This window comes from Ciona intestinalis, chromosome 8, assembly GCF_000224145.3.
Source record: "Ciona intestinalis chromosome 8, KH, whole genome shotgun sequence".
NCBI lineage: Eukaryota > Metazoa > Chordata > Ascidiacea > Phlebobranchia > Cionidae > Ciona > Ciona intestinalis.
The window spans coordinates 3205965-3218781 of record NC_020173.2 but is presented as its reverse complement, the minus strand read 5'-3'; the positions used below and the strand labels follow the sequence as shown (position 1 = coordinate 3218781).

General features: G+C 32.9%; 2 protein-coding genes and 1 long non-coding RNA gene across 3 annotated transcripts; 2 read left to right on the top strand and 1 right to left on the bottom strand.

Annotated features, from left to right (window-relative positions):
- The first annotated feature begins 669 nt into the window (after positions 1-669).
- Positions 670-1865, top strand: LOC101242262. Its single transcript, XR_182101.4, has 3 exons — positions 670-923; positions 1253-1377; positions 1609-1865. It is a non-coding gene; the product is annotated as an uncharacterized LOC101242262 (long non-coding RNA).
- Positions 1866-4302: 2437 nt separating this feature from the next.
- On the top strand, positions 4303-11211 carry LOC100179124 (transmembrane protein 62). The gene is made up of 10 exons (XM_002129377.2): positions 4303-4521; positions 4902-5151; positions 6088-6264; positions 6759-6983; positions 7887-8085; positions 8546-8653; positions 9158-9326; positions 9563-9743; positions 10102-10220; positions 10660-11211. The coding sequence occupies exons 1-10, from the start codon at positions 4354-4356 to the stop codon at positions 10954-10956; spliced, it is 1893 nt and encodes a 630-aa protein (XP_002129413.1). The 5' UTR covers positions 4303-4353; the 3' UTR covers positions 10957-11211.
- Positions 11135-12550, bottom strand: LOC100176801 (multifunctional methyltransferase subunit TRM112-like protein). The gene is made up of 3 exons (XM_002129505.5): positions 12335-12550; positions 11867-11968; positions 11135-11509 (listed from the first exon to the last, which is right to left on the bottom strand). Exons 1-3 carry the CDS (start codon positions 12431-12433, stop codon positions 11315-11317), a joined length of 396 nt encoding a protein of 131 aa, XP_002129541.1. The 5' UTR covers positions 12434-12550; the 3' UTR covers positions 11135-11314.
- Positions 12551-12817: the final 267 nt, after the last annotated feature.

Here is a 12817-nt window from a genome sequence, read left to right as displayed (position 1 = left end):
ATTATTATTACATTTAATTGGGGACAAATCGTAAGAACAACGCGTTTTCGTAACGCACATGAGAAAATATTTTTGCCTTAAGCAAAACAATGACGAAATTATAATATAAAACAACAGAAACAACAACTGGAGATAAATGTCGCCAAATCAGCTTTGAGGTTTCGCTCAAGTGCTCAAAGACTGTGATTCACCAAAGTTATGTTGATACAGCAGTTTTCGTTTGTCATATAGGAGAAAATCGGATTACGATCGGACGTGTAGCAAAACAATTTTTTATAAAGAATAAATAAAACATCTACAAAGACCCAGAACCGGATCTGTTACCCAGGATCCCGCTACTTGAACTTGCTAAATAAACTATTGCGTCAAACGAAGACATTAAAAACCAAGCTGACGTATGTTAGATGCTTGTGCATCTTAAGTTGTTTGTTCAGGCGTTTTATTATACTGGTGCTCTTAGTCAAGTGGCTGTCCATTTTTTTATTGCTGATACCAGAGTTAAAAAGGAGTCTAGACCTAATAAGTCTATGTAGTCTACGCAAACATTTCGCAAAATACACATAATGACACACGGGCAAACCTTTTAGTATAGCTACTAAAAGCATCTAAACCACTATTACATTGACTTCAGGAATTGTTATTTCAGAAACGTTACTTTTTACGTCTCTTTATGCCTTAGAGATTGAAATCCTTTTCCGGACACGGACAGTCGTGTCATAACTTGAAAACTATTTTACCGTAAACCCTTTTTCCTTATAACCTGGAGGACATATAAAATACAAGCACTCGTGGGTCGTATTCATACGTAGAAGAGTAACTACATTAAAGGCCAGTTCTTTCATGAATATAAAAGACTTGCCGAAATGATAAAAATAGCGATTATTTTTGTTATGTTACTGTCTGTTTCCGTACTTAACGTGAGGGTAAGTTACCAACACGATTGTAGTTTCAGAGTAAACAACAAAATTGTATTTTTATGGTGGGGTGGGTAAGTTGGTCCAGGTTTTATTCTTTTTTATCGTTACACTTGCCGGTAAACAAAGATTATTTGCATATAAAATAATCGTACGTTACGAATGGCTTTGTTAATTGGTAAAAACACGATTAGGAAATAGGCTATGGGATAATATATAGACCATCCTTCGTCCCTGGTTCGTCCTAACGCGAGGGACACAAAGGGTACGTGGGCTATAGGACAGGGTTTGATAGTTGCCACGATATTGTTCAAAGTATTATATACCAATTTTTACAGGCAAACCCAATACCGGACGATTGTTCTAATGTTCCGATAGGAAGACTTTGTCTAAACAGCCAGGAGTGCAAGACAAAAGTTAGCTGCAAACATATACCGTTATCATGCGATCATGACAGTCACAGGTAATGTGTCGTTATTTAGAGCTAAATGATGTTTATTTACTCCTGTCTAATGCCACCGATCATGGATTCTGAATTATCGTATTGCTATGTCAGTTTTAACCTAAAAGAAAATACAAAAAAATCGTAAGAGGGCGAGAGATGTATGAAACAAAACAGCCGTGTTAAAACTATACTGTTGTTGCGGGAATAAGTTACATTGATTTAATTTATATAATATGTGTTTTAATGCAGGTGCGTATTGGCGAACATCGACAGAATGAAGATCAAAAAGTAATGGATGATAACAAAGAGTATTCTGTGTGTAGCTTATCGCCATGATATTTGTAGCTGATAGATCTTAATTCTATAATAGATTGTGTTTAGTTTATTATTGTTCCTATGAGTTCAAATGACAGAATAAATGCGTGTTTATTCAGCCAAATATACAGTGCACATATAATCTTAATGCATTTAAAATAAAGTACACGCCAATAATGGATAATGATAACGAAGAAATAGAATGTTTTTTTAGAATGAGTTATTGAATTCAGAGAGCACCACCAGCGATTATAAATAACGAAAATGAAGATATAACTTATAAATAAATATAATCGTCTGTTTCACTTAATAGATTAGATACTAATTTCCCGAACTAATATATGTATATATATATATATATAAAGAATATATTATGGCAAAGAAACACAACAATATTCTGGCAAAGGACCACCACAAAAACAAAATAGCTAAGCTTTAGTAAATGGGCATTACAATATCAAACCGCCGAGATGTAAAAGTATTAAAATCCGCAGCTAAAATTATTTAGCCTATAGTTGCTTAAGTCTGACCAAGAAACAAAATTACAGCTTGCTTCCTATATGTACTCAAGATTTGTATGATTAAACCACCTCCAGAGTCTAGTAACAAATTAATAACTTTGTAAACAAGCTAGTGCTAACCCGCGAAGACGGAATGGCCTTATTCTTGACGTATTAAAATTCTAAAGCAAATGAACTAAGCTAGAAAGCAAAGATGATTTTTTTGTGGTTTTATTTTCCAGAAGTGCGAAGTAATTACACAAAAACGTATAACGTAATGTCTTTAATAAGGAAGCTTCTGAAAAATAGAAACATTATTATAATACCTTCATATGAGTTTGTGGCTGGCGTTGATGGAAAGCCATTACGGCACGACAAGCCCTCAGCCAATGGTAGTGGGTTTCTACTCTGGTGAGAAACTCTTTGCTGGATGGACCTTACCCAAGCAAGGTTAAACAAACCATTAGACAAAAAAATAGTAAGGAACACACCAACAAAAAGACAAAAATAGTACATGGGGGTGCAGACATACTGGTAACAAACATGCAACATAAACACAACAGCTCAATCATACAAAAAGGAGACACAGTCAAAACTAATTAACGCGTACATAATCATTGAAATATCTACAAACAAAATATAGTTTAAATCCTGGAGGATAATTATCTGCGTAGTGTACGCCATATTGAATGTTCGACCAAACAGAGTTGAAGCCCGAATCAAAAGAAAAGTCGCCATGTTGGTACCGCGATACTCTCCGGCATAACCGCAATAAACGGCCATGACAATGCTCTGGCCCACCGACGTCGTAGCGAAACTGTGACGTGGCGATCTTCCCAATCGCGCTACATGACGTTTGTGTAGATAAGTTTGTGTTTCACAGTATATATTAAATGAAAAAAATATGGACTTTAATAATGCGCGTATCATCACACTGGGTGTTGATATTACTCGAAGTATGTGTGTACCAATGATCGAACCAACATGGCGTTCTCACCAAGTGATCAGGAAAATATAGAATCATTAAAGAATTTTAATCTTTGTAGAAGAAGCAAACAATAGAGCGTGCAACAACAAATTCTGATCCAGCAAGATGTTCGCCATGGTTTCATTGTATATATTTCATAGACATGCAAAATGCACTTCAGTAGTGAATCACTAAAAACAGTTGACATCATTAGCACCAGCAGAATAAAAAACAGCAGAGAAGACAGACACGTATATAACACATAACTCATATATACCTATAAACCTCAAACCCCAAACCTCAAACCGTGCATCCTTTATCGGTGTCTTTGTTCTTTGTTTGCAAAGATGGGATAGTTAGTTAATACACATTCTCACAATCGTAGCAGTGTCGAGCCCCAAACTCCGTATTCTACCTTTAAAAGTAAGCGCTCGTCGCCCATCCGCAACGTAATACGGATGCTATGGTTTATATATGGGGCCACTTGAAGAAATTAAAATAAACCTATTAATAATGGGTAAAATGAGTTTTGTACCGAAAAAAATGAAACACTGCCATAACCGAATTTGAACTTTAAAATCTTCCGTTCCATGTAGTATATTTTCATCCAAATCGCTATATTAAAATACAATAAGTAAAAACTTTAACAAAGTGAGATGAAAATGAATTAGTAAATCTAGCAATGTTTATAACTGTATGAAAATATTCTTTTTAAACCCCGGGAAAAATAAACGGCACACAGAAATGACAGAATGCCCAACGAAACAGCTGTTACTGGTCAAGCATATCGAAGCATAGCTAGTTGCTATTGTTTTTTTGACCTGAGTCCAAAGTACGGTAACGCATATAAGTGCTGTACACGCAAAATCGCACAACGTGTATAGCTATTGATTTTAAATCAGTTCAGCAATTTCTGTAAGAAAGGAAAGTACAGCGTAAGCATAATGTATTGCTATATGAGATAGAGTAAAAGCAGGACACCTTTGTTTTTAGTTGATCAGTATTATCATTATTTAAACATATATGTTACGTTAGAAAGAGCATAGGCATAAGTTTGTTAAATCATTTTTCCGAAATTTAGAGGTAGAATCAACTAATTCTTGTTATTTTTATATAAAAATGCTTAAAAATTTAAACATTGTTTTAATAAACTGCATTTACAGTTTCAGTTATAGTATCTACCAATGTGGGTAGAGTGATTGTATATGTATAATGTTATTTATCCGAATTTTGAGACATTTGGCTGTAGTTTCATTTGTCTACTTTCTATTTCTTGCCTATGTAACTTACAAGCCATATTCGGTACCAGTAAATGAATGGAAAGAAGCAAAACCACCGTATCCATCAAACACAGATGACAACATATTCTGGTTTGTTCAGGTATAAATAGCCTTTCATGCTTTCAATGTTTTGTTATTAAAGTTGTATTCTATATTATTGAGCCCCTAAAATGATATATCAAGAACCACCATAGGTTAAAATTTTTACTGACTTAACACAGCAAAATACTATTATTGTAACCCATGTTTTAAAAGTATGTATCATGTCACTTCAAAGATCCATGCACCCATAATTTACATTGTGTTTTGTTGCTATAAAATAATGTGTTAAAAAATATACATATAATATATATTAAATAATAAATATTGTGTAAAATATATATATATATATATATAAATATTCATATAAAATATGCCTCTATTAAAAAATCTACGTTTTATTTACAATTAGTGCTCCATAAAATATACTTATCTTTGTAGGTTTCAGACATCCATATTAGCAAGTTTATTGACCCCAAGCGTGTACCTGATTTTACTTCCTTTTGCTCCCAAACCCTTGATGTCATCCAACCTAAGCTTGTACTTGTAACTGGTGACCTCACCGATGCAAAAATGAGAAATAGAGTCGGATCCACCCAGTACAAAGTTGAATGGGAAACTTATAATAAAATCCTAAGAGACACAGATGTTACAAACCGCTTTTTGTGGCTTGATGTTAGAGGAAATCACGGTAAATTTGTACATTACTTAATTGTTAATTATGTTCTAATAAACATGGTATGTTTTTATGACTCTTAGAAAAAAGCATAAGTTCGTTAAAATTGCATTTTCATTTTAAAACATTTATATATAATTAGTTAATTTGTGGTAAGATTGTTTACTTAACTATGTTCTAATTACCATGGTATGTTTTTATTACTATGACTCTTAGTTTATTTGAGACTGCTGCATGTTAGTTATATTTGCAATCATTTTAAGCAATTATAAAACAACTTTAATTTACGGTAAGATAGGTTGTGAATTTGCTTGTGTAATTTTTATTTAACAATGCATGACATGTTTTTATAACTCCCAGAAAGACATCGTTAGAAAGACAATGAGTTATTTAAAGTTGCATTTAGTATTCTTTGCAATCATTCCTAGAAACTATAAGACAGTATTTTGTATAAACATAACTACCAGGCAGTTTTTTAAATTTTAATAAGCATAAAATAATTGGGCCAGCATTCATTTTAATATTGATTACCACAATGTACAACCCAGATTACAACCAATTAAGATTAATCTAAAACAGCTGTGCTATGTTAAGTTATACCCGTTCTATAGTTTAAAAAACCCTTGGGTTTTCATTAGCCAATGTTAAAATCTAATGTAAGAACCAAAGGTGATATTGAATAATTGATAAGTTGGTCATTTTAGCACTCAGTTCTTTTAAACCTCTTACCTTTTATCTTTCAATTAATTATTTATGTCTTGTAGACCTTATAAGAAATGTGGCAGAAATAGCATCATGTAATCAATACATTATCTTATAGTGGCCATCTGTCAAATGTTTAAGCTTAACCATGCCTCTACTTTTTTTTACTTTTATTTAATTTATGCTTTACCTGTTTAAGTCGAATTACAAGTTTAGTTAACCCAACTTAACGTCCCAACTTTACTTTAGATACATTTGATGTCCAGTCAAAAGATTCTTTAAATAATTACTACAAAAAGTATTCTGGGGACAAAGGAAAACTGACAACAAAACCATATGACCTGATATTGCCTTTTGGAAATTATTCCTTTATACCGGTGGATGCCACAATGACCCCTGGACCAAAACGACCATTTAATTTTATTGGTACCAACACTTTTGTTTTTTTTTTCTATACTGTAAAGTACTTAAACTTTTATAGGGTAAAATTACTTATATTTGTATACAGTAAAATAATATTTTATGAAAAACATGACAGATTTCACTGTTAAAATGTTAATGTTGAAATATTAATGCGTGGTTCTTGGGGTTTAGAACCTGTTTAAAAAGTGTTATTCAATTCAGTTAGAATACCTAGAATTATTATGCCTAGGCTAGAATAATTTTGTAATATGTGTAAGTGGATTTTTGTTTTTAATTGTTTTTTTTCGATTTCCTGCTAAAAATTAAACTGTAGTGCTACAACTTAATACTATTCACTGATATGTGAATTTCGATACTGTTTAGTGTTTACCCATGAAAAATTTTGAAAGTGTTTGTTTTTTCCATTTCTTAATCTTTGCTAACATAATTAAAGAAAAAATTAAACCTGTATTTCTATATTTTTATGTATTATTGTTATAATTATGTTTTCCAAACAGGACACCTAGATAGAGCTAGACTTCAACAACTACAGTTAGAAGGAGAGAGCAGAAAATCGAGCAACTTAACTGTATGGTACAGTCACTACCCTATTAGCTCTATCAATTCAGCTTCACCACCGTCCTTGGAAAACATAGTTGGGCAGACAGGGGATCTTTATTTATCGGGACATTTCCATGATTTTAGGGGATTGGCACCACATCAATATGCAATGCATTCTCAAGGTATGTTTTGCTTTTTGTATGTGTTAAATTTATCTTGTTATAAAGCTCTTAAAATATTGAAATGTGGGTTATTATTTTTGTGGGGATTTCATTTTTTAATGTATATGGCTGACAATTCGGACAACTATTACTGACCTGGGTTGAAGAAATTGGCGTTAAGTGCCTTTCCGAAGGACACATATGCCACGATAGTAGCAGTGACAAGTCCTAAACCAGAAACCTCCATGTTAGAGGCAGGCACGATAACCATTGCGCCACGACGCCAAGCTCTTATAACCATGTTCTGATTTTTGTTTGCACAAGGTATCTTGGTATTTAGCTTTTTGTGTGCGATAAATTGAATGAATTGAGTTATTGTAGATCTGTTGACACACAGGGCTTACACCTTCATATGTTGTTGCTTGTCATGTACTACTGTGATAAGAAGACATGAAATGTTACAAGTTTACACAGTATTAGTACTGTGTTTTTTCAAGAGATTTAAGGTTTAGTTTCAATGTACTAAAATGTTAATACATTGAAGTAAGATTTATGGCAGAGCAATTTACCTTCTGTGCCTGTACTTAAATAGTCCTATAAAAAACTCATGCGCCATAAAACTTAATTGGATCAGTTTTAATTTAACTTTGCATTAGACTAGTCCTTGGGTTGAATTCCTAACATCTCTGAAAACCATGTTTTAAAAGGGCTACAAGATTATCAATAATGACTAAGTTGCTTTAATTTATTTTGTAAAGTTTATTCCTTAACGTTAAGCCCTTGTCGCCTACCTCTGTAGTGGTCCATATAGTAGCACCTCTGGTAATGAATCAACTGTGCTATAAATCCTAAGTCCTATTCCTTGCCATAGGACCTTACCCTTATATAATACTTCTATATCTGATTGTTACTTTCCTGTTCCAGGGTTTCTTGAACTAGAGGTAGCAGACTGGATGAACAACCGGCGTTTCCGTATTGTTTCAGTCGACCACGATATCACTTCATTTACTGATGCAACACACGGACAATGGCCTATTGTTGTCATTACTAACCCTAAACAATCTACATTTATGATACCTAAACATGAACCAATTGGAAGAATTGCTAAATCAAGTCATATAAGGTGGTATTAAACTATTAATAGTAAAAACGAATTTGACAGTTGAATCATTAAAAAGAAAGTTTTAACAAACTGTTTTTTCCAATTGGCCAACTAGTATATATAGAGTATAGACTATATGGTTTCTATTATACTCTATTTGTGTGGGGACTTAAAGAAACTAGAATTCATGCCAGATTTGTCATATTACCCCAATATAGACTTCTTTATCCGAATAAAATGTCGTTTAGGTTCATGCAACCAGTGTGACATCGTCGGGGACTATAGTTATAGTAATAGATGATTGGGGCAAATCCTGTTTTTAAAATTGGCACATACTTTACAAAACGTTGGAAATACACTACATTTTTTCATACCAGATGAGAAGGATTATTTACATACTTTTGGGTTAATATTTCTGAAATTAAAAATCTGTTTATATAAAATTAATATATTCTTATTTAATAAAACTTCTATGCAACAGGTTCCTTATATTTGATCACTCTGATATCACTCATGTCAGCTTATCAATTGATGGGAAACTATTGGATGAAAAACCCCAGAATATTAAAGGCCCACTGTGGGCATGCAGGTAGCTACCTAATAATTAACTAATTAATGATATCAATAAGTTACAAGATCCGCTGGTACCATACTCTAAAAGCCAATGTCTAATAAAAATTTAATTTGGGTTTAATACTTACTCTTATATACATGGTAACTTGGAAATTGGCGCGAGGTGTGTGAATCTGAACACCTTTGTTACTGTTAAAATACCTGTTGTTTTCCAGCCATGCCAGAATAAGTTACATTTATTTTTGTTCATGATAATAAAGGACATAATTTAGGGAAATATTGCTAAATACAACTGTTATATCAATAATGTGTAAAAATATATGTTAAACCTTTTTTATAAATATGGCCTTTGTAGAATTTGTTACCATTGTATATATAAAAATATAAGAAAACCTACTGCTTAAAAATGGCCATATTATATGCAATTTTTTGTGTATATTATGTAACATTTTGTTTGTATTTTTAAAATATTATATTATATTATTACCAATACAAATTGAGATACCTCTTATACTTCCAGATGGTATCCTGACCAATACGAATCAGGCAACCACATATTAAGGATTCATGTACAAGACAAGCTAGGAAATACTAAAGATGTTTCATCCCAATTCACTATGGATACCTCATGGTCCAACATACATGATGTAGCTTCAATTCTTGTTCTTTTAACAAACTTTTCCTCGTTGGTGAGTATGTGTGATTGATTATTCCGTGCCGTAATTAGCACACCTACATCTAGCCAAGAGGTTACTGGGTTCAAGGCTTAATCCTTCCACCATTGTCGGTGTTTGTATACTTATGCAAAAAACTGAACGGCCATAACATGGTGTAAATACATGTTGATATTAGGGCAAGCTGACACAGTTTGTGGATTGGCATATCACACACTATGGCCATATTATTTCTAACATCTTTTTTTTAGTGCCAAGTTGCATTCGTTCTTGCTGCTGTCTTTGTTCTTTCTGTATTGATTGTTATAAAACAATATGGTGCACCTCTACCTCTTCCTAGTGGCAGTTCATGGCCATTCAAGCTGCGTGTTTTGCTCTCCGATAATTTTACATTCGCTGTTTTGTTTCTATTTATCCTCAACTTATTAATAGGTAAGTGGTTTATTGTACTTGCGATACAGGTCCAAAAAGATGTATTTACATTGTTTATATAGGTGCAATCTATTTGTGCTTTGAAGCTTAGACTATTTCTTCGCACAATAGCATATCTAGAACTAACATAAGGGATCCGAAAAAAAACATAAAAAAAAACTCCTAACAAAATTAGTTGTACAGAGTCACAAAAATTACCGCAATGATTTGTATTAAACTAAATGACTGAAGTGGCTTTAATTTTCATTTGCTGTTTTATAAAATTACTTAAACCAGCATCAGAAAACATTCCACCAAACTTCATCCTACCTTTAGATTATGCAAATTTTTAGTATTAACTTTGTGTTAAAATTCTTAGGTCCAATGTTCATTGGGAATCTTTTAACTGATAAAGTAGGAGTTGCATTCGTGTATGGTTTGTTGATAGATGGTCATATATATTCTGAACACATGCTGTATCTTTATGGGTTTATTACAGTAAGTATGAAAGACTACTTTGCCTATTTCTTAAGCTAATAATCATTACTTATTCTAACCAACTTGGTATATAACAGATATGTTTAATGTCCCATTTCACAATATAGCTTTTTATATTCATTACTGCACTTATAATGAAATTTGTATAAAGTTTGTGACCGCTTTTTTAAATGGCATTCTAGTGCAACTTGGTTAAAGTACTTACCATTAAGTGTCTTAAGTATACATACACATAATGGCACCCACACACTGCCTAACGCCTTGTAGTGCTTCAACAAGTTTTTTTTACTCATTCAACTCATACATTTTAATAACATTAAGAGTTTTACGGTATTACATCGCAGGCGTTATGACCTAAAAGGTTACAGCCAATATACATAACATCAAATGAAATAGTATAACACAACTTGTAACAATTATTAAATATTTAATTCCACAGATTGTTCTTTTCTTCACCCCTGTTGTTGCTTACTTGTGCCACTGTGCTGACCTCAAATTGAATAGAAATTGTACTTTCATAGAGACACTATATTCATGTAATCGCACCACTCTTGCCAATATATTATTCCTGCTCCATACAATGTTACAAGTACTATGGTGTAGAGACTTATATAATGCATATGGCCAAACAGCACTACTTTTAAGCCCTGCTAGATTATGGTGGTGTGTAGCTTCAGTAGGACTTGCAGTAAGGATATGGTGCTCAAAATCAAAAATACCCAAGCGACAAACTTAAAAACGACTATCTAGCATTTCTGTTTTAATTATCCATAACTGTAATGCATTTTTATCCATAACTGTAATGCTTTTTGTGCAATTTTAGCAAAATTTTCTCTGGTACCAGAAGAGTAACACAAAAGTCAGATATCATATAATATTTAAACAGATGTGCTTTTTTAGGGTTTAATTTTATGTACTTCACATTGGTGGTTTTTACATTTCAACTTTATGAAAGTAATGTTGAAACTTATTAAAAAGATTTTTTAATGTTGTTGCGAATGTTTTATTTTCAAAAAAATTTCGTTGATGATATAATTCAACCGTACAATGTGTTTGTGTTGTTGCATTGTTACATCATAATGCTCTTTATTGTCTCACACCTCATCTTCATTTAACAACATATTAGGAATCCCGTTTGCAATAGGAAACTCTCGGCCAGATTCTGGGCAAGTTAAACTACCAGTTATAACTTCTATCTCCATAAGTGCGTGGTGGGCTTGTTTTAAAAAGTCATTATTGGTTTCATAATCTTTAGGGACTTCTTCAGGCAGTTGGTCTGTGTGTCCAATCTGGTAGATAAAAATATTTCATAGGATATGGAAGGTTCTACATAAATTTAGTCATTTGTCTCACTCCCTGTATTCCGGCTGGAAAATGTACTGATTTTTAATAATAGCATGCACGCTGGCCGAAACTGTCTTGCCAGTTAGCACGCAATGTCTCATCAGGAAATGCCATATTCTGCAGACAAGTAAGTCCCCACATGACAGTGCAACGATGGTCATTATAACATGGGTGTTCTGATCATACACATGTGCCTCGTACAAGTATTGAAGTATACATATATCATTACCAGAAAAGGCCAGCAGACACCCTTTAATATTCTGCAAATATTATAGTAAGAAAACTAGAACAATAATACTCACCATTTCCATTGCCTTAGTTAATGCTGGCCATTCAATTCTTGTAATCATTCTTGAAATAAAATCTGGATTAAAATCAGTTTCCTGTTCCTTAATATCTTCCGCCTATAAAATACATCATTTATGTTTTCTATGGTTTAAAATGTTAAGATAAATACTAAATAGTATATACTGAATTCCCCTCCAAAATATAAAGATAGGTAAACTCATTTTAAAAATGTAAGGATAAATCGACTGAATTTCATAATCAGATATACCAGCATAAGTGGTTAAACATAAGCGAAGTGACATCACGTGTAGATACTTCGAAAAGCTCTGTATTATTATAAAGACAGCTTAGTACTAGAAGAAAATTTAAAGATTAGGCAATAGGTTAGTTAGGAGTATAGTTTTGGTTGTTGTAGTCTTGTAGATAATGTACAAGAATATTTACTACAGCAACAATACCGTAATTGTGCATTTATATTTTACCTTTATAACTAATGGGTAACCATTCTTCACCCCTTTGACGTGTGAAGTCAGCATATTATGTGTGATAAGACGCATTCTGACGAAAGCAGATAACCTCATGAAACTAGAGTCAATTAATTAAACTATCTAGTCACATACACATCCAAGGTGTAGCACGTAAACAAACGTAGACAGCATGTGCACTGACGTCATGAGTCCCCAAAGTATTTACTGGAACAGTTATGCCGAACAGTACAACCATAGTTTAATAATACAACTAATTTATTAAACTATGGTACAACGGTAAAACCAGAGCCATTAACAGGTGAATTAAAATAACTAAGTAAAAAGCCAATTACCTATTGTTATAGATTATATTACATTTTAATTAATTTCATAAAACAATTCTTGAGACCAAAATAATACAAACGTCACAGTAGAAATAGTGGGACCATCGCTCTGAGAAAATCGCCGGTGAGAAAAAGTGAAAAAGGGGAAAAGAGT

What these genes read in the sequence shown, in the direction of transcription:
- LOC100179124 (XM_002129377.2), top strand. Translation starts at nt 4,354, where the DNA reads ATGTTATTTATCCGAATTTTGAGACATTTGGCTGTAGTTTCATTTGTC. An exon ending in ACATATTCTGGTTTGTTCAG is followed by an intron (nt 4,522 to 4,901) that starts GTATAAATAGCC and finishes TTATCTTTGTAG; the next exon opens with GTTTCAGACATCCATATTAG. An exon ending in GGCCCACTGTGGGCATGCAG is followed by an intron (nt 8,654 to 9,157) that starts GTAGCTACCTAA and finishes TTATACTTCCAG; the next exon opens with ATGGTATCCTGACCAATACG.
- LOC100176801 (XM_002129505.5), bottom strand. Translation starts at nt 12,433, where the DNA reads ATGAGGTTATCTGCTTTCGTCAGAATGCGTCTTATCACACATAATATG. An exon ending in GTTACCCATTAGTTATAAAG is followed by an intron (nt 11,969 to 12,334) that starts GTAAAATATAAA and finishes TGTATTTTATAG; the next exon opens with GCGGAAGATATTAAGGAACA. An exon ending in TAACTAAGGCAATGGAAATG is followed by an intron (nt 11,510 to 11,866) that starts GTGAGTATTATT and finishes TTTATCTACCAG; the next exon opens with ATTGGACACACAGACCAACT.